The 21024-nt window shown below is 35.4% G+C and overlaps 1 protein-coding gene across 3 annotated transcripts; it reads right to left on the reverse strand.

The window, feature by feature from the left end:
• Positions 1-253: 253 nt before the first annotated feature.
• On the reverse strand, positions 254-19124 carry LOC109165711 (protein MOR1-like). Of its 3 annotated transcripts, none has more exons than XR_002051583.1 (55): positions 18722-19124; positions 18483-18588; positions 18278-18401; positions 16046-16125; positions 15781-15958; positions 15622-15686; positions 15397-15479; positions 15154-15239; positions 14913-15026; positions 14586-14705; positions 13090-13192; positions 12281-12417; positions 11186-11251; positions 10983-11094; positions 10844-10890; positions 10330-10401; positions 10109-10213; positions 9892-9997; positions 9668-9780; positions 9465-9552; positions 9258-9358; positions 8887-8994; positions 8687-8792; positions 8530-8609; positions 8302-8448; positions 8149-8224; positions 7930-8054; positions 7719-7829; positions 7494-7643; positions 7324-7398; positions 7134-7215; positions 6927-7048; positions 6745-6846; positions 6592-6666; positions 6405-6500; positions 6222-6323; positions 5965-6066; positions 5661-5843; positions 5448-5559; positions 5140-5216; positions 4950-5029; positions 4716-4775; positions 4478-4625; positions 3261-3383; positions 3091-3168; positions 2809-2967; positions 2517-2675; positions 2236-2333; positions 1934-2090; positions 1735-1848; positions 1469-1564; positions 1299-1370; positions 957-1233; positions 532-872; positions 254-501 (listed from the first exon to the last, which is right to left on the reverse strand). XR_002051583.1 is itself a non-coding variant. In XM_019314597.1 (54 exons), exons 1-54 carry the CDS (start codon positions 18879-18881, stop codon positions 604-606), a joined length of 6090 nt encoding a protein of 2029 aa, XP_019170142.1. In that variant the 5' UTR covers positions 18882-19124; the 3' UTR covers positions 254-603. The 3 variants fall into 3 exon arrangements, 1 of the variants encoding a protein (XP_019170142.1); XR_002051582.1 differs by having other exon boundaries at positions 10844-10893; XM_019314597.1 differs by having other exon boundaries at positions 254-872; positions 10844-10893.
• Positions 19125-21024: the final 1900 nt, after the last annotated feature.

A 21024-nucleotide genomic window follows, 5' to 3' on the forward strand; every position in this document is an offset into this window, starting at 1 on the left:
GCTTGGTTTTCGACATAACATTTGCTTCCTCCTCAATTATCACTCCATACAAAAAATCAATCTGACCAACACTTTGTACCTTATTTGAACCGACCCAGAGCGAACAGAAATTAATCTGAGTATTATACAGGTTTAAATGTACCTCCTACAGTTAAGATATACTGACCAAAAAACAATTATCACTCCATACAAAATATTTGAAATAATCTTCTCATACAAAATGATTGAATATAATATAAGCAGAGATACTTGGAAAACATGGTTTTCCTTTAATATAACATATTTGGATGTTTTTACTATAATCATACATTTGTTTCTAACAAAATATGAGAACCACGCCAACTATTTGATACATTGAACAAAACTGGGATTTATCAGAGAAATCCCTGTTGATAATGGTAGCAGCCAAAAATGATAAACCTACAATATATACAAAAGTAATCCTATCGAGCAGGGGTATATAGCACACTGAAGCATTAGCCTAAGCTGCAAAATTAAGATTTGAGTATTATCTGTTTATAAGTGTTATACGAAAACACCATGGGGGGCTTTGAAGAAGATCTCGTCGTATGAAGCACTGTTTAATGTTTATCCTTTTCTTTCCTAAAATGGTTCAAGACAACCGCTTTTTAGCCTCTCCATGCGTGCCTGAAGCCCTGAGAGGGCCTTTTCATCCATGGGAAGAACCCCACTCTGCTGGGGATATGGATTTCCACTGATAGTATGTTCAGCGGCTGAAGGAAGTTGATTTGATCGTCCATGGCTGACGTTCCCATTCCTGGCCATCAACGGAAGATCTGGGTTCCCGGCAGCTGCTGCTAATTGGATGCTTTTCATTCTTTCCCTTATAGCATCTAAAGTTCCACTAGACACTGAAGTGGGCAGAACACATTATCTATCCACTAGAAGGTGAAACGAGAGCAATATTAAAGGATAAAGTGGCAGCACAAGCATACCTGCAGAGGGAAATTTTTCGACTCTGTGTTCTCCTGGTTGCAGGTGCAACTCTGATGGAAGCACTACATTATTAGTTCTTTCCTCAGCATAAGATAACGGTAGACTGAAGTTAGTGGGTTCCGATTTGGAGTTTATGGATTTTGAATCACCCAGAGGGTTTGTATTTACAGGAAATACAGGGCTAAATTTCGGGGAAGATAGATTTAGCACTGCAGGTGGAGGCGTTGATATAGGAACACTAGAAGGTGTTCTTCCTGCTGCTGCATTCTTCTCCATCTGCAGTATCCACAAATTAGAAAAGTACGATGACATTGGGTGTAACCAAAAAATCCAAAACCAACCTGAGCTAAACCATCTCTAATATATGTTCGGAATGCTTCACTGGCATTCTGCAGCTGAGCAAATATGTCAACCTGAATCATATGGAAAAACCTTAGCACGATTGTACATCATCCACGAGTTTAAAAAATACTAAGAAATACTCTTGCATAATGAGTGCAGCAGCAATTACTTTAGGATATAACTGTGTGATTCTATATAACTCGTAGAGACCAATGCTGCAGGTCTGTTTATCCCCAATCTTCTTGAATATAGCAGCCAATTCTAGCTGCAAGGGGTATAAAGAGCAACCAAAATAGTTTTAGAAAAGTTGCAGAATACAGATAATATATAGAAAATTGAGAAAACACGGATATCAAGACATAAGAAGATGAAAAAAACAATGAGTAAAATGTAGCATATGCAATCAAAAGACAACACAAGTGTACAAAATAATACCTTCAGTTGTGCATCAGCAGAATGGGTTGCAGGTGTGGGATTGTTTGCAGCAGAATCACTCCAATGATTCTGGCCGGGTACAGAGGGAGTCAACATTCTTGCAGCTGCCAATGTCTGTCAAGGTAAATTCAATTAGAAAAGTGCATAGGTGAGTAGGCGACAGTTCTAGAAGAACAAAGGAATGGTGAAAAACGACAACCTGAAGATTAAGATCGATGTACGCAAGAATAATAGGTGGTGGTTGCATGTCAATTGGTACCATAGAAAGATGACCCTTTATGGAAGTTCCACGGAGCTTAACAAGTTCATGCAGAACAGTTTTTACCATTCGCAGTGGTTTGTCATCCGCCCCAGCTCTTTGCACAATCAGAAAGTTAAAATGCAGCAGCAAGGGAAGGTATTCAATTAGTCCAAAATGACCAGCAATTTAATGATAGAATACAAGAAGAATCTCAATTAACAAGACAGGACATGCAGCCTATTAGAGATAATCACAGTTACCTTCTGCGGATTTCTTCCATGCCAAGTTCTTGTAGGTATATGTGGATGCTTTGGAGGACCCGATCAAGATCCACATCATGAATAGTACTTTGAAGAACCTAGCATATATAGTAATCACAATATCACATCAACAGTGAAATATAAAGGTTGTACCTAACCTTCTAATTTTTAAACTATGCCTAATCCAACTTCATTTCATTTATGAATGTAGAGAATGACTAAAACTACATGAAAGCAATATTAATAAAGAACAAAGAGTGGTGACAAGTAAAAAGCATTACCTTTGTAAGTTTGATAAGACATTTCACGACCAAATCTGAGAACTTCTGGTTTCTAATAGCAAGGGAATCATGTGTTACTGGAGATGGCCACCTTGATGGGTTCAGTGGCCGTAAGAGATTAATAAGCACAGCAAATGATGAAGTTCGATCAGCATTATCCTACAACGAGTGACCACTAGTAGTAAGAAGAACAGAAAATGAAGAATATGAATCAGCCAGAAAAAGAAACTCATAGATATAACACAGGCAGTAGTCAGGCACATATGTATTATATTTTCAATATCAACTGTACCAAGATCTTAAGCATCAGAACATTCAAGGCTTTCAGAAGTTGACTTCCATCATCCATGTGGGGAACTCTTTCATCCAGAAGCCAAAGCAAAAGCTCAGTAATGAGAATATCAAGGGTGCTTTCCTTGACTGCGTTAGCGAGATTTTTAATTTGAAATGTCTGTAGAAAGGGGGAAAAAACAGAAGATGATATCAGTTTATGATACACAGATTATTGCAAAGAATGCAATTTTCCCTCCAGAAAAGTTGAAAAAATATCAATGGAGAGTAGGAGAAGCATTGCCTGCATAAGTGTATTGAGTACATATTTACAAGACCTTGACGAGGCACCCATCAGGCTGAACTCAAAAGTCTTGCCAACCTGCAGAAAACACCAACAAAAGGCAATATACAAGTGTTAGTCACAAAATGAAAGATGCAGTTAAGTAAAATGCTAATTAAAGCATCGCTCACCTTATTTGCTAAGCACAATACAATCCTATCAGCATCCTTTAGAATTTCATCCATTCCACTGCCATCAGGATCATTCATAGCCATCAACAATTCATGGCATACGACTTTCATTCCTTCAATGACCTGCAAAAAATATCAAATATTCCGATTACAACATTATTCATTGATCTTTACAAAACCAACATATAGGCAACACCTAGGTGAGGAGTCTAATGGTAGCCTCATTGTACACTATCTTGTTGCTTGATAATGCAATTATCGAGTATAAATGTAAAATAAAACTCATGCATAATCATTAATGTGTTTGGCCCATATTGTGAGGAGGCAAGTTGAAGATATATAAATATATATGAAATAATAAATGTGCATTCCACTAAAAGCTCAAGCTCTTAGTTAAGGAACATATCATTCGATATCAGTGAATAGCTAAAACACCTGATCCATTTCCAACTTATGTCTAATTTTGTTTTCTTTGAATACACAAGTACAATTTTTTCCAAGTAATTTGTATCAAATCTTAAACAGCCTAATCACAGGGGTTGAGATATGAAAAAGCTTCATCTCTTTAATCAAGCCCTTCTTGAATTCAATTGCTGCTCTGTTATCTAAGTTGTGCAAGGTAAGGATCAGTTGGTCTAATTTATTCATTTGAAAGTAGGTAAATGGTCAGAGAATTAAATTTGGGAAGATGTTGGTGCACAGATTGCTCCGTTAGAAGTTACATTTCTGCCCTGCTTTGTATCATTCAAGATCAGTCAAGCAAACGTGGTATCTCATTTATTCACTTCAAATGGTGAGATTTTTAGGATTCTCAATTTTCATAGAGGCCTTGAAGATTGGGAATAGGACAAATTAAATTCTTGCCAAAATTCTGCTCATAAAGAGTTCATAGTGGGATCAAATGCAAGATGATCGCTAAACCAGAGTGGGAAAATTCAAAGATCTTTTTTTTTTTCCATACTTGGGGAAAGACTCCTATTAATGTTCTTTCTTTGCTTGACTTATAGTAAAATTTTGTCTAGTTTAGTGCCTAAATTGTGATTTGCAAGCTGTCTATTTCCTGCTGTACAATCTTAGGACTATGGGTGGCACCATCAAGTTTGTTGAATTCACTCTTAAACAGTACACAGCCTTTAAATTAGTGGGGTGTCAAATGCATCAATAGGTCAAACTCATGATTTCAAGGTTAAAAAACATACAAAATCATCAAAACAAACCTGTTCTGGTGAACCATAAACTATAATATCCAGAGATTCTTTCCAGTCTGTGGGGCCATTTGCAGCAGAAGCTGGTAAAGGCACTTGATGCCTCTCCAAAGGAACCTCATGCCTTCCCTTTGGATGCTCAGTTTGGTTATAATTATCCCTGATTTAGAAAGTGAGAGGTTAAAACAATATCCCTGAGAAGCCAACCTCCTCCACCCCCAACACACACACATTTGAGGGGAGTTCATACCTATTGATGATTGGACCAGAGGACTTGAAAACTTCACCACTTGGTTCTGCCAAATCAGACCTAAATATCCAAAATTAAACATGTAAATTTTCAAACACCTGAAACAGAATTTCAGTTTGTTCAAATTACTGAAGTGCAATATATCACTCTGATAAAGAAGTAACACATAATCTTCTTAACAAAATATGTCAGTACATAATGCTGGAAATTGAAGCATTCATAACAAATACATACCCATTATCCCGCACCGAGCGCCTTAAAGCAGCCCTTGCTTCCCCAGGCTTTCCCTCCTTTCTTTTATCCATATCTCGAGCCTGAAAATATTAATTTATATAGAGACTGGTAGGCTACAGGAAACCCCATTTATAGACTGCTAATAAGCATTGGGGGAGGGGAGCACAATACAGCAAAGAGATTAACCAACCTTCCATTTAAATCTATCATCTAACATGCTTCTCTGAGCCTCTGTTAGCTTTCCCACATATCTCCAAATGTCATCACCTAATACACATTCACAGAAGAGAATTCAAATGAGAATAATAATACAATATAGATAACAGTAGGTACGAAAGACTTGGGAACAAAATAGAAAACAAGGTACCAAGATACAACACCTAATACATATTCACAGAAGATACAAAAGGGTTCTTTTGGAAGTTCATTCCCTCGGCATCATTTGAAGATGCAAAAATGTCAAATAAAAGCAAGCATTAAGATAAAAAAGAAGCACACCTAGTATTTTGTAACCATTAACCATAGTATTTAAAGCAGCTTTCCGAAGTTCACCATCCCGCTCTGCAGTCAAACTTGCAACAATTTGCAAGGATTTTAACTGTCCACTAATCTGTCAGTGACAAGATAGTGTTAATAAAAGGAAGAGCTAATTTCAGTCAAAATTTAATCTAAAAGAAATTTATTATTAAAAAAAAATTATATAGATTTTGCCTCAGCGCCATGGTTGTCAAGCAAGAAGCCAACAAGGTCTAAACACTCTATCCGAGTTCGATTGTTTCTAGAACGCAGACCCTCCAAAATATAGGGATAAGTCTTTGATGCAGAGTATGTGTAAATAATTTTCTTCATTAGCACCCGCATTTTCTCTCTAACTTTTTCAATGTTATGTCCAGACTGTCAGGGTAAAAAAATAATCATATAAAATGTCAGTACTTTTAAAATATAAACAATTAAATTGAAAAAGATATTTAGAAGCCCATTCGTCTATAATTTTTAATGGAAAGATCAAAAGGACCTTCTCAACCAAGCAAGGAAGGAAAATGGCAGCTTCAGCTTCTGTCATGGTGTAGCCTTCATTCTTTAACATGTCAAAAAGCTCTGGAAGAAATTCCAGCACCTATCAGAATTATGGAAGAAATATTACATGAAAGAACAAAACAATGAAAAAGATGAAGGAAAAACACAGAAAATAATCTGAATTACTTAGTCATAAGGTTCAAACAATGTCAAATCAGGAAAAGGGATTTATGTAGTATAAAAAAGAGATATAACCTTCAATAAGCATGATGTGTTAGATTCACAGAATCTCAAGACAAACCATCGTAAAACAATGTCAAGAATTGCAATTATTTCCTTCCCAATGGAATGAAGTGCCTGAAAATATGAAGGGTAAGATGTTAAAAAAGGTCAATTTCAAAAATCTGTGCCAATACAAGAAATTACAACAAAACACACCTTCTGTAGCATTTCAATCCCATCAACTTGCTTCTTGAAGTCTGTACTTAAAAGCCTCTTATGCAAATCTTCCCTTAGGTACTTCATCAAATCACTCTGTAAATAGAGAAACAGCAAAGACTTGAATATTAAAATTGGGAAATGAATTAAACATGAATCTGAAAATAAGCATTCAACAACTACAGACCTCAAGATCTTGAATCTGGTCAAGTCGTAGCTCCTCAAATTTGAATCGGCGAGCAACTATTCTCTCTCTCTCATCCTGGTATCAAATTTACGCAATCAATATCATATTAAGTATATAGTATGTTCCTGACTCATTATGTCACCTCTGTTCTACCTTGTTTGAGTCCTTGACATTTATCAAAGCCTGTGACAGGATAGAGATGTCCTGAATAGACACATTGGACTCTTGCCTTGAGCTCTTTGTCGAAAGAACTCTCTGTACAAAAACATAATAGTCAATATACAAACATACATGCATATATGTGTGAACATGGCAGTTAAGCATCTAAAGCATACTGAAGATCGAACTCTGCTTCCTTGTCGAGAAGCATGGTCACCAGGACCGTTAGGCTTTCCAATCTTCGAACTGGTTTTGGTTGTTGTCCCAGTTGAAATTGTTATTCCTGATTCAATTGCGTCTGAATCCAAACAAGCAAATCAGAACCAAGATAAGATAACAGACAGGGAAAATAAAAATAGACTTATCAGGGATATGAAAGACACCACGCGGAGCCCCAAAAGGTTTGAGCCGTTCAATAACAATTGCTAAAGCAGGTCCCTGAATATCTCTCAAGTTTTTGGTCACCTACACAGGACAACAAAGCAAACCCGGAAAAAATTGCAAATAAATAAAATGAATGATTAAATAAAAAGAACAATGACGAGGAGATTGAAAACATTGCAAGCCCTGTACCATTTCATGTCCACAAATTCTTAATATTTCAGCAAAGAAAACTTCTGCAGCTTTACGAACATCAGCTGATTTACCCTATAAACAGACAACAGAATCCCATTTCGAATCTTAGGTTTCACATATGAACTTGGGAAGTAATAATGATGCCATTATTAGTTTTAGCAGGATACCGTCATAGCAAATGCAGCAGGTTTTAGAAGATGCACAGCGTCAGGAAATTGTTTCAATCCACTAAGTTGTCTGGACAACCAGTCAAAAAGATCTTTTCGCCCCTCAGCACCCATTTTTGAATCAATTAATGCGGCAGAGATATAAGGTATCTAGAAAGAACAGAATTGTGATGGGGTGACAAACCATTGGTAAAACATATAAAACATTAGGAGAAGTGTGATCACCATTTTATCGAGATGAACAGCAGCTACCCAAGAATCGAGTGTACTCAAAGTACACTCTCTCATGTGTTTTTTATTATCACCAAGACATTTTAAAATGTCTGTGAGAACTCCCTGCAAAGAAAACACAACAGGAATCGATTTAATAACTAAAATGACAGAGATGGGTAAGGGGCAAAAGAAAGAAGAAAATTCAAGTTGTAGGAAGGTATACCTTGCTTGATTTCTCAACTGCAGGTCCCATTGCAGATGCAACACTACCAAAAGTAGACAATGTTGCCATAACTATATTCTTGTTGCTGTCAAGCAGTCGGCCTCTAAGAGCACCAAACAGCTCTCCTACAAATACCAATCCACATACAAACAACATTCAAAATGAAATTTTACAATTATATAATAACAATCACCTTACATATTGGCATGACTATCCTACCAGTTCCAGATGGTTGAATTCGTCTATTGGCCTCTTCCAAGATCTTATTTACACTTTCAATAGATTCCAGACGAATCTGGAGCAAGAAAAGAGTACATAGTGAAAGATTTATTCCAAAAAAACAAGCAAACAAAACAAAACCTGATAGACTACCTTCCAATCTGAACTTTCAAAGCCCTTTAGCAAGGCAGGTGTAATCTTGCCACTAATGTCTTCACGAGGCAGACTATCTAGCCCACCACTAGACACTGATATGGGATCTGATGTCTTCACTGTCCTCTTTGTGACAGCAGAAGCACCCTGCAAACAAACCAAGTTACAATGTTACATAACAAAATCAAATTAACAAGAAAACGAAAGTTAAACTAGACCAAACCTCACCTCAAATGGATTATTTTCACATTCTGCATCGAGAGCACTAAGAAGAGCAGGTTTTACATCTGACAGGAATCCCTTGATATCTGCACAAAGGGAAAGTACATTTTAGCCTCAGCAAGATGCACAAAGCATTCAGAAGTTTCGGAAGCAAACATATCACCTGGACCAACAAATTTATGTAAAGTCCCAATAAGTTTTATGGTAGCATTCCGTGTGGCAGCAACACTGGATTGCAAGCCAATTTCCTTGCAAAAATCAATTAAATCCTGGCAATGCAAATACAATTAGAAAGAAAACATCCAACTTGATTTGTAATCAATGCACAGTTTGACCAAATAGAGTATAGTAGGCTAAGATCACCTTAAGTTTTAGAGAAGAGATGCCAAAATCATCAACTGCTGTGACCATCCATAGTATGCCTTCACTAAGAACTTTAGGATTCTTATGCTCTTTCATAATTTTATAAAGCTAACACAAATTAAAATCAAGAAATTAGGAAATTCAAATAATGCAGAGCACACTCCCACCACACAAACATATCACATTATCACATAGTTTAAAGATTAAGACCATGCAGATGTAAATATTTTTGGATTGCCAACATAGCAAACATTACATGTTGAGTAAAGGAAGAAAATTTTATGAAGTAAGTTTGCACAAGCACATATTAATTTGCATCTAAAGCCATTAAGCACAACAATACCAATGCATGTAAGTTAAATGGTACATACCCTCTCAAAAACAAATCCTGGACCCACAGCTTCACAGAAACTAGTGAGGCATTTCATGGCTTGAGCACGAGTTTTAATATCAGCTACTCTTTCAGCAATGCCTGTAACACCGCATGCATAGTTTAGAAATAAGAAAACAAAAAGCACAGCAAATTTGGCATAAGAAAATAAGAGAGTGGGAATGGAGGAGAAATAAATTAAAGTGACCTTGAAGGCATAGCACAACACATTTTTTGGGAAGCTTTGATGCTTTTGAGGAAATGTGGGTAATAACATCAATAACCTGCTGCTGGACCTGCACTTTTCGCCAAAGAGAGTGATTAGATGGCCTTTAGCCAATTCACATGCGCATTAGAATTTGAAGATTAATTATTTTGCAAAACTAAGGAAAACGTTAGAAAAAGTGGCACCTGAACATTTTTCTCACTCCATCCAGGAACAGTTGATAGCAAACGAATTAAAATCTCTATAGACATATCAAGTTCTGGTAGTACTTCAACTCGTTCTTTAAATGACACAATAGCTGCAAAGAGAAAGACGAAATCAAACCACTTTCTTTATTTTGAACACTTCTCAAGTTCCATGAAATAAGATTGGTAAGCAAAACAAATTTTTAAGGTATATGAAATAGAACCTTCAAGCCTCTCTTTCCACGCGGAACTCTTCAATTTTGATATTGTCTCTGCTTGTATAAGGGAACCCAATTTGCTTTCGATCTCTTCAAAACTCATCTCTTCAGGCTATACAAAACAAAAAGTTAAGAAAATTAACCATATAGATATCAAACACTGGTAAAAAAAAAAAAAAGAAAAAAGAAACAACAAAGAGAATTAAAAATATTAGCTATTCACCTCAACATCTTCAATTTCCACAGGCTTGGAAGTTTTTGATTGCCCACCTCCCTCTACCTTTTTAGTTGCACCCGATTTTGAAGGTGCGGCTTTCTTACTAGCAGGCTGTTAAAATAAAATTAAATTAAAATTAAAAATAAGAACATACAGAACAAGCATTTCACCTTGATGTTTTGACCTTTTGTTTTAGAAGAGAGTGCATGTCATAAAGTAAAACTTACAGCTGCCTGAAGAGGTTTTTTTCCACTCAGCATGCTAGCTGCTGTACGTCTAACAAATGAACCATCTGAAGCCTAAAAATGAGACAGAAAAAACCACTAGATTTTTATTCAAACCTAGTTGCATATACATTCCTAAAAAAGAAGATTACCAGAAAATAATGACAATATAAAATATCTTTAACAAGCCCAATTGCCAAGAAACATCCAGCAAAACGATGAAAAAAGAACCAAATCATAATGCCAATATTTCAGCTTGATGGACTCGGTAAGAAATAGGCACTTGGAAAGAAAAAATAATGCCAATATATGATGAATATTTAATACGGAAAGATAGACTTAGTGCCACGCAAACCAATAAATAAGACATTTTAAAATTTCCAAGATGAAATATTTCATAATTTGTATAATATCAGTTCCATAGCAAGATTAAATTCATTACAATTTCCAACTTATTTATATGTTACTACATGATAAATTATCAAAAGAAGCAATAACTGATTAGAAAAGAGACTACCTCTGACGAAGGTACAGTTGCCCTAGATGACGGTGCTGCACCTGTAACTACTATAGCAAATAAGGGGACAGAGAGTCAGAATAAGCAAATTGAAATACATTGGGCACAATGAAATGAAAATCACTTGGGAATTTCAAACCTGCGACAGTAGATTCACCACCACCAGATCCTGCAATCATTTCAGAAAGCTTCTTCTTTCTAATATCATCAAGTTTCTCAATTGACTTCTCTAGTGGTCTCATACCAACCAACTACAATGAGAAAAAACATTATTACATAAAAATACAACTGTGGACCAATAGAAAGAAAATTGATAGAGAACTGCCTTCACATAAAATATACCTTAGCAATAGCTGCCAAAGTTAAAAATGCAGCATCTCTAACCTCAGGTGTTCCATCATTTAGGCACTGTCAAAACCAAATGAATGTGTAACATGATGTCAAAAAGGATAAATATCACATTCTTACACACACACGCACACGCACAAAAGTAATCCAATACTATATTTTAAATTGGAAATAACAATATTCAAACTCAGCAATGTTTTCCAGCAATACTGATACCATTACCCAGTACCAAATAAGGAATCCAAACCTAAAAACAAAAACATCATTGTAAACAGAAAATACATCTTCTAAGCAGAACTACTAATCAAATCCTTTCTTTAACAACAATATGGCATAAATCCCTAATAAAACTTGAGTTGAAAGAAATCCAGAGAGACCAGAGTTATCAAGGCGGACTTTCTAGGCGAGATGCCACCGATTGCCTAGTCGACTAGTCGACTATGCGACCGCCTAGGCAATGAGTATTAAATAAATAAATAAAGTATATATATATTGAAAATATCTTGTCTTGGGCAGCCTATTTACTTTAAGTAGATGAATAGTTTTTCCTAGAATAGTGAAAAAGTCTAATATTTATTGTATATTGAAAATATCTTGTCTTGGGCAGCCTTTTTGCAACCCTATTTACTTCAAGTTGTCTTGAGAAGATGAATAGTTTGTCCTAGGGTAGTGAGGAGTCTAGTATTTAACTATTTATTGATAACATGCCAAAGTGAGGTGGTGGGCTTTGATCGCAACAGGAGGACGACGCCGGAGCTCGAACCGCACCGCCGTTGTGCCGCTGCTCCGACGCCACGCGTGAGGCAAATTCCGGCGACTTCTCCGGATGGAAATTACACCGGTCAACTCGCCTTAATGTGTAGGTTCTGCCCATGTACTTTTTGTGGAGTTTTGGGTTGTATTCTGCACTTAGGCGAGGCGAGCACACTAGGCGTTCGGTCTTGACCGACCGGACGCCTAGGCAACGCCTTTATAACACTGAGAGAGACATTTGAAAAAAATGTCATGCATCATAAAAAAGCGAAGACAATTAACTAAAACATCAAGACTATCAATAACAATACAAAAAAATTAAAGCAATTACCATACCTCCATAGAAATGGCAACATATTCCTTCTGTACTTTGACAATAACAGCCTTGCTGCTCATTTCAATGCAAAATGTAACCCAATTTAATGTCAAAGATCGAACTAGTGGAACTTTATTTTTCGTAGCCGTCTTAATATCTGCAACAATATATAATATGTTCAGGCAGAATTTAAGTCAAGAATTGATAAAATCAATGCAAGGGAAATGTTGTGGGGGGACAGGTAAATCCTACATTCCTACTCCTACAAGTCAATATGTTTTATTGCCCCCACTTTGAATGGGAAAGGTGATTGGTACGTGCAGATGGACTTGATTGCTCATATCATCTTTCTTAACTTTTCAAGGGACGAGAATGCAGATTTAAGATAATAAATCGACTCATGTTTCGATACTTTATTTCAATCATCCAAACAAGAGAGGAAAACTTTTCTTCCTAAAATTGAGAAAATAATTTAAAATAAGCAATAATGTAAGATGGTTTTTCAAGTAAGAGATGCAAGACATACTCTTCTACAAGAACACAGGGGTTTTTGCATAAAATAGTACCAACCAGGAAAGAATAAATAACTTACGCAATGATCGAGGATTATTATAACACAGAACATGGGAATGCAGCATCGTTTATATCAAGCAAACTTGGAAAGAATGTGCCCATCTTAGATATAAAATGTAATGCAACAAATTTCTGAACTAACTTTCCTCAATTTTTTATTAGTAGCTTAGCAGTTCATTAAAAGCAACTAGCAAAGATTTTATATATATATATATATATATTTATTTATTATTTTTAAAATAAAAAAACCCCTTGCCTTCAACAATGTCTGCAAGGTTTAAACACCCTGATTTGTAGATTGCCTGGAGCGTCTGCGTAAGTGAATCCATCAAAGTAGGCTTTTTCTCTTTCAATTTTTCCTGTTTAAAAAATAAGAATTTTTTTACAAACAAAACTCAACAAAAATATGAAATTTGATACAGAATCAAAGGTAGAAACATGGACGAAAGTCATCACACTCAATGAATAACACCCACGTAACCAGAAGTTTCGCACCATTTAAGGCATGTTCTATTGTACCATAATGTCTCTCTAGCCCTCTCCCCACCCAACACAAACACAAATGCCCCATTTGCTCTAAATCAGTGTTGCAAAAATCGCGCCTAGGCGCTAGGTGGTAGGAGGCCGCCGCGAGGAATGGCCTCGGCGGCCTCCTTCGCGGCCGGCCGGTTCGGCGATTTTTTTTTTTTTTTTTTTTTTTTTGAAAATGTCGGAAAACTTTCGGAAGGCATAACTTTTGACTCGGTTGTCCGATTTGGACAATTTTTTTTTTCAAATCGTGTATTTTTTCGAGATCTATACACCGCAAACAGCCGAAGGCGGTTTGGTCCACTAATTTCTCAAAAAAATGCTTCTTTAGCTCTTCATTTTAGTTTTTTATGTATTTAGATGGTTTAAACAATCTTTTGAACAATTTTACAACCACTTTTGTAAATAGTTTCTAAGAAATAACTATGGAAACCTTATATTTTAGTACTAAATTTTGAAAATTTTTTTTAATTAAAAAAATAAAAAATAAAAAGGCGCCGATTAATCGGCGCCCTAGGCGCTAGGCGCCCCCTTGGCGCCTAGGGGGCGCCTAGCGTTTTTTGCAACATTGCTCTAAATAACAAAAGGGAATAGGGACTTTTGAAAATAATAACATGATAGAAAAGCAATTCCTGTGTATATTAGGGACAATAAGTTTACAAACACCCCAGTTATGATATGTTTGCAAACTTAAACAAGGAAAAGCAAGGACCACTTGGTCCACTTTTAGATCCCTTTTTCTTTAAGAAGTATACTTTCTCATCCTCTTTTATACAAAAGAAAACATTTTAAATACAACAAAATCAAAATGACCCGTGAATCACATACATTGCAAATATCTACTGCAACTAACAGAAGCAACCAGCAAGAAAGAGTACCAAGGATGACTAGCCAGAAAACACTAGATGATCAAAAATCCTCAGAAAAAGTATGACATTAAATTTAAAAAAAAAAAAAAAAAGACTTCCATGACCATTTAATCTGAGAAAATAGTGAATCTAAGAAGCTCTCAAAGGTTTGGGAAAATGAAATACAACTTTAACATGACACAATAACCCTATTGTTCAAAAGAAATAATGAACCTCACTAGCATAAAAGCCCAACAGTAACAATAATAACAACAACAACAACAACAATAATAATAATAAATACAATGAAAAGAACAAAGCATAGTAGCATACATCCACAGAACTTAACAAAATGGAAACTAGAATGCCAACTTACCAGCAAAACAGGCAACAGCAAGCGAGAGTTCCCTGTAAAATGGGTTCTCAATCCCCTAGCAAGATTTCCAATTGCTTGGATGGCTTCAACTGCTACAGCAATGTTTACATCTGTAATCAGCTGCAACATCAACAAATTGCAATATTACTTGGTAAACAAGAATAGCCATATAAAAATAATAATAAGGCAAAGGTACTTAGTCAAATGAAAAAATCAATAATCAGGATAAGAAGTAGAAGCATTAATATAGTCTTGAATTCCTTATCTAGCAACAGAGGACCCTAAACACAAGACATTGTGATTAAATCAATTTTGTTAGGTAGAGACCTTCTTCAGCATCCGACAAATTTCAGTAAAGTCACCCGGTGCTATTTTCTTTGTTGAAGCAAGTTTAGTTAACTCAGCAACAGCTTCCTTTCTTTCCGACCATTTGGCAGCTTTCTAGAAAACAAAATAATTCATTGGCAAGGATTGTCCCTCAGTAACACCAAAAAAAAAAGGGTAAAAACATTAAAAGGTTAAAATAATAGGTAGTGGAGTTAAACAATTGGGAAAACAGTGCACCTACCACTCCTGCCCAAAAGCCCGACTTCTCAAGAGGAGTCAAAATATCAACCGGATCTACAAGCTCATACTCATCTATCTCCTGCGGAACTGCCCAAAAACAAAAGGCAGTGCATGTCAGGACCAGATATATTCTACATTACAGGCTCCCACTACAAGGTTCAAGGTTCAAGGTTGCTCATTCTAGTTTCAAGCAAGCATCATAACCACACTAACTAGCCTAGGAACATCAGAACAATTTACATACTTTCTGCAACAGATTCTTCAGAATGGCCAGAGCCAGCTACCTCAGGAACGGCACCCTGTTCTGGCTCCTTGTCTTGTTCAGATCTAACAACCATCAACCAAAGGTTATTATAAGCCTCTCAAAAAAATAAAAATAAAAAACAAGGGAAAACGAAAGGTATTGATAAACTAAAAAACAAAAACAAAACAAAACCAAAAAAAAAAATGTAGTAAGCATAAATAATACCTTATTTTCCTAGTTGGCTTAGCAGATCCAGTGACATTAACTAGTTCAGCCTCCAATTCTTTTTTCTTAAAATGTCATAAAAGGAAGTATTTTAAGATTCCCCAACAAAAGTAAGTATCTAGCAAAACAATAACATAAACGATTAGGCAATCAACATACCATAGTGTCACGCATTTTCTCAAGAAGTATTGATTTCACAGGATCTTTGCCAATCCATCGACAAAGTTCCAGTGTAAGCCCCTTAGCACAAGCTCGAACATTTTGATCCTGATGATCAAACAATTCAGGAAGCATCTTCAATATTCTCTTTGGTGGTACAATCTTCGCCCCAAATTCACTGTTCATTATTTTGGATAAATGTTACAATACTTCAAAGCACCAATAATTAACAACAAAAAGTACAGCAGGCCAGATTGCAGTGGACCTTAAGGCCTGAAACATAACATCTACTGCAGGAACAACAGCTTTGGCAACTTTATTTTTAATGGCTTTCTCCATTGCATCCTACAGAAAAACAAATACTTGTAAGGCGTAATAGCAATCTAAATTTCAAAAACAAAGAATAATAAAAAAATATATATCACAAGTAATTCAATGCTTTAGAAATGTACTAATATATAGAAAGCATTGAACAAATACTAATGGCAGCCACGAAAAATTATGAAGAAACGCATAGCAAAAAAGAAAACATGAAAATGAGGCCTTCATTTCAAGTTCATTCACTGCAAAAAAGTTGCAATCTATAGAGATCAATTACTATACAATAATCAATTCCTCCCCAATATTAAATAATTAAAATAATATTTGGTACGTCATCCAATTAGGTTTCCTAACATGAGCCAATTAAAAGGATCCAAACTACATTCAAATTCAATCATAATATAATAATTCACACCATAACCATCTCCAGATTTTAATTTAGTTATCTATGGAAATATGGAATAATCTACCTTCCTAGAATCTTCACATCATTTTATTCACAGGTCTTTTAAACTCTAATCAAACCTCTCATAATCAATATCCTCTGAGGATGAAATAATGTTAATTATAATTATAAATATATAGAATTACTAAATTGACATAATAAATACTTATATTAAAGAGAGCATTCAAAATGAATGATTTACCAAAAGGGACATCATCTCCTGTACGGCAGTGATTTCATAATGAAAATTGAAAAATAATTAGAATTTGAAAATGTAGAGAGAGAGACTAGCAATAAGATATCCTCATATTGTTCTTGTATCCTTGTGACAAATATCATTTCTGAAGAGTCAATTCATAAAATTCGTACTGCATATTCGTCAAATGTGTAATTAGTACTTACAATTAACACTTGCATGGGACAAAAAACACTATTGGAACTTGGAAGTAAAAAGCTACAATATGTAGCCTAGAAACTACTGAAGATGTTGGTATAACTTACCTACATAAGCTCCTTTTTTACACCAAAATTTAGCATAATTCGGCCTAGCCAGCCCTAGGCCGAGGGGATTTTGGGGCTAGGCGCCCTCAGCGCCCAACTCAGTCGAGTCAACCGAGTTTTTTTGCAAAGTCAGGATTTTTTATTTTTTTTTTTGCTTTGATAGCCTAAATAAATGAAAGGCAAAAACATTTTTTTTTATTTATGTGCCTAGAGTCTACTTTTTATGCTTTAGTATTTATGCCTGAAGTAAATGAAAGGTTTCTATGCTTACTTTAAAGTACTCCGTAAATGAAAAGTCTTTTATGCTTTGGCATTCAAGCCTAAAGTAAATGAAAGGTCTTTCATGCATTTATATTAAAGCCTAAAATAAATAAAAGACAAAAAAAAAATTATTTTTTTATATACCTAGGCACCTGCCTAGGCGCCCATCCACCGCCCGATGAGCGCCTAGCGCCTTTTACAACCTTAATACCAATCATTTTCACATCTTTGTAAACTAGGTGAAAGTTTGTAAGACCATATAGGTGAAACAGATGAACAAGTATTATCAGCTCCTCTATGCAAATTAAGAACTAGAATAAGGTTAAAACGCAAAGGGGTGAAAACGAATGATAACCAACACAGTATTATAACTTCTGCATTTGGCACCTCCCTAAAATGGATAAGAAAAATTCAAAGGACAAATTTTATAAATTATGGAATTTGTTCAACAGACAGCAAAAAAATGGAGTAGGGCATCTATCTCAAATTCTCAATTTTTCCTTTAACAAGGATCAACATGCTGATACTACATTAGCTAATAATCTGTGTCATGATTTTATCACTGAAGAGAGATTTTCAAAGCCCAAAACAGATCTTGATTTAGTAGTACACACTCTCTCTTACTGAAAATTTTGACGTCAAATTTTCTCAAAAAATATTCTTGGCTGCAAAGCAGGTCTTAGAATGCAGCCAAACAAGGTTGGCAAATAATATTACAACATGCAAAATTCTCACTTTCAAGGTGCAAAGATATTTATCACCATAAATATTAAATAGTGATTCAGCTAAATAAAAGTTACAAGCTTGCAAAAAAAAAAAAAAAAGGATTGGAAGTTTATTTGGAGCAGGAATGTGGTTATGTGGCCATTAAGGAAACAGTTTGAACAAGCAATTGAGCTCTTTAAAGGGTTTCATTCAGCTTTGCAAAGAGAACGGTATAGGTAGAATATAGTGATTAGTGACACTTACCAGGAATGCCTCAACTGCTTCCAATTCTACCCAAAGCAAAAACGCAGCTTGTGCCTTCTCTACTGTCTTTGGCCTACCCGTCAAGCATTTTGCTACAATTGCATCACATATTTCCTTTGCATACCTATCCACTCAACAAACACTTTGATCAATCATATTTCCAATTCACACACCAATACATAATTCAAAAATGAATTTGCATTACCTTCCAACATCAGCATCGGCAGCTTTTAAGTAAGCTATTAGCGAGTCAAGTGCCTTCTCTTGCACCGGCGCATTAGAATCCGCCACAGCCTTTTTGAAAAAATGTCCTATCATACATTTTCAGCAAAAAACTAAGGTATATCCAACCACATACGTACACTCATGACGTATAATCCACACAAAAGGATCACGAATTGCGAAAGCAGATCAGATATCATATGATTGAATGGCTAAACTCACCGAATTCACGTAGGCGAGGGTCCTTGGGATTCGTGATAGAGCCGCACAGCTCCGCGAGGTCGATGTTGGCGTCATTTCTAACCTTCCAATTCTTATGAGTCAGCCGGTCCTCCCACGGCAGCTTCTTCGCCTCCTTCAATAATTTCTCGTCCTCCGACATTGCAACCTATCAAAATATCTATTCTATTCGCGCACGCAAGCTCAAAATATATATACCTATAGATATGCCGCGACAAACGCATAAATAATTCGAAACGGGAGGAGTGGAGGAGAGCAAAGCCGTTGAATTGTTTAATTCAGGTGCCCCGCCGATCGCCGGCGAGTCTGGTACAGAGGGTTGAGAGGAGGCGACGATACGTTTTCAAAAATGCAGAGAGATATGACTGAGCTTGGAGGGTGGGTTGTCTAATTTGAGTTTCACGCTTCGGGGTCGCGAAATGACCAATCGCGGGTGGGGAGAGTGACGTTCACGTGGAAGCGGAGAGTCGTCGAATTGTCTGCGGGGTGGAATGGGAGCGCGTGGTGGGAGTTACTGGATTTGAGCGGTGCAGTTTGAACTTTGAAGAGGCAGTGGTGGGGCCCGGTTTGTGGAGCGGGGAGAAGACAAACTGCTAGTAAAATATTTGGAATTCAAAATATCACAGAATTTTCGTTTTTCATTAAGCAACGGAATTCAAAATGATGGCTCTGTTTTAATCATTAGTTGATTAGTTGATGATTAAATAATAACTTTAATTTTTAATTATTCATCAATAGTTATATCGTGGATCAGAGTTCACAGTGCATTATGAGCACTAGTCTAATACACAGAATTTGACTTATGCACATAATTCATGTTTATAATACATATACACATAAACACGATATAATTAACATAAATTCTGTGCATTATGAACATGAATTATGTGTATTATGTTAAGTGTGTATGTATCCTCAGCTATATAATTTTGTATATTATAAACATAAATTCTGTACTTTATGAAATCAAATTCTGTATATTGGACTAAGGTTCACATTGTACTGTAGACCCTGGTCCACGATATAAATTGTCGTGATTCATAGCGATATTTATTGATGGGTTAAAAGGTTGCTCAGTTAATTTTTAATTTATTAACCCAAAAAAAAAAAAAAAAAGTTTATAGCTATTTGTTTTAAAGTATTATGACTCTCTTACAATTATTTGGGAGAACTACTTTGTCTACTAGACTACAAGGTTATTGATAAATTTACAGATATTTGAATGTATGTTTTTTTGTGAAGGGATCTAATCAACAAATGATCATTATGAAATAAATTAGTTGAGTTTTTCATAGCTTTCACAAGAAGTCAAGTTTAAAATTTTTGTGTTTCAGTAAATTGAGAAAGTAGTTAAGAACATATAGTAGATGGTAACAGAATCAATAGTACACAAGTCAAATTACTTTATCTATGCTTGCAACACTGTTGCCTTAGGCTATTGTAGTTGCCTAAGTGCATGCATTCTTGCGCCGTCTGCCAAGCCAACCACAATGTGCACAACATTGACCTACTTATAAAGTATCATCATGGCATTAATAAATTTGAATTCAATAAATATGTTCTTTTAAGTTGTAATACTATCCCATATATTTGTACTAATCATTTACTAGTGTCTCATTACATTTGACCTTATTATAATATAATAATTGTACTTAGACTAGTAATAATATATGCTCTATATCTCTATTTATACGTGGTATATACATAAAGTATTTTTTATATATATATATATTTTTTCGTATCATTATTCATAATTCTTAAATTTTACTATCACAATTGAGGAGATAATTACAATATCAAATATGTTACTTTACATACTTTTATAATTAAGAAACCAAATTTCAAACAAGTGAAATAAGTAAGGGACAAAAAGTGGAAATTTTTCATACAACTTATGAAAAGTGATGATACAATTCTTCATATTACTTGGTTAGATGAATTAACAGATTCTATTACTACCCCCACCCCCCACCCCCAAATGTCAAATTACTTTATTATATAATAATATTTCATGTAAATAACAGTATTATTTGATTAACCAGTAAAGTTGCATAGGAAATGGTTAAAATGGCTAATTTGATTTGTTAATGTAACGTTTTCAACAACACCAATTCGTCCATTATTGTGACACTGCCCCAATCATTTAGTATTTATTGGTTTTTAGCCAACTTTGACTAAGACTTTTGAACTAAATCTCCAATTTTTATTTATTTGATTTTTTTTTTTTTGAAAAAATCAATCTGCCGATTGTATTAATTGATAAAAGCTGTAATAGCGTCAAGAGG

This window comes from Ipomoea nil, unplaced genomic scaffold (assembly GCF_001879475.1).
Source record: "Ipomoea nil cultivar Tokyo-kokei standard unplaced genomic scaffold, Asagao_1.1 scaffold3069, whole genome shotgun sequence".
Lineage (NCBI taxonomy): Eukaryota > Viridiplantae > Streptophyta > Magnoliopsida > Solanales > Convolvulaceae > Ipomoea > Ipomoea nil.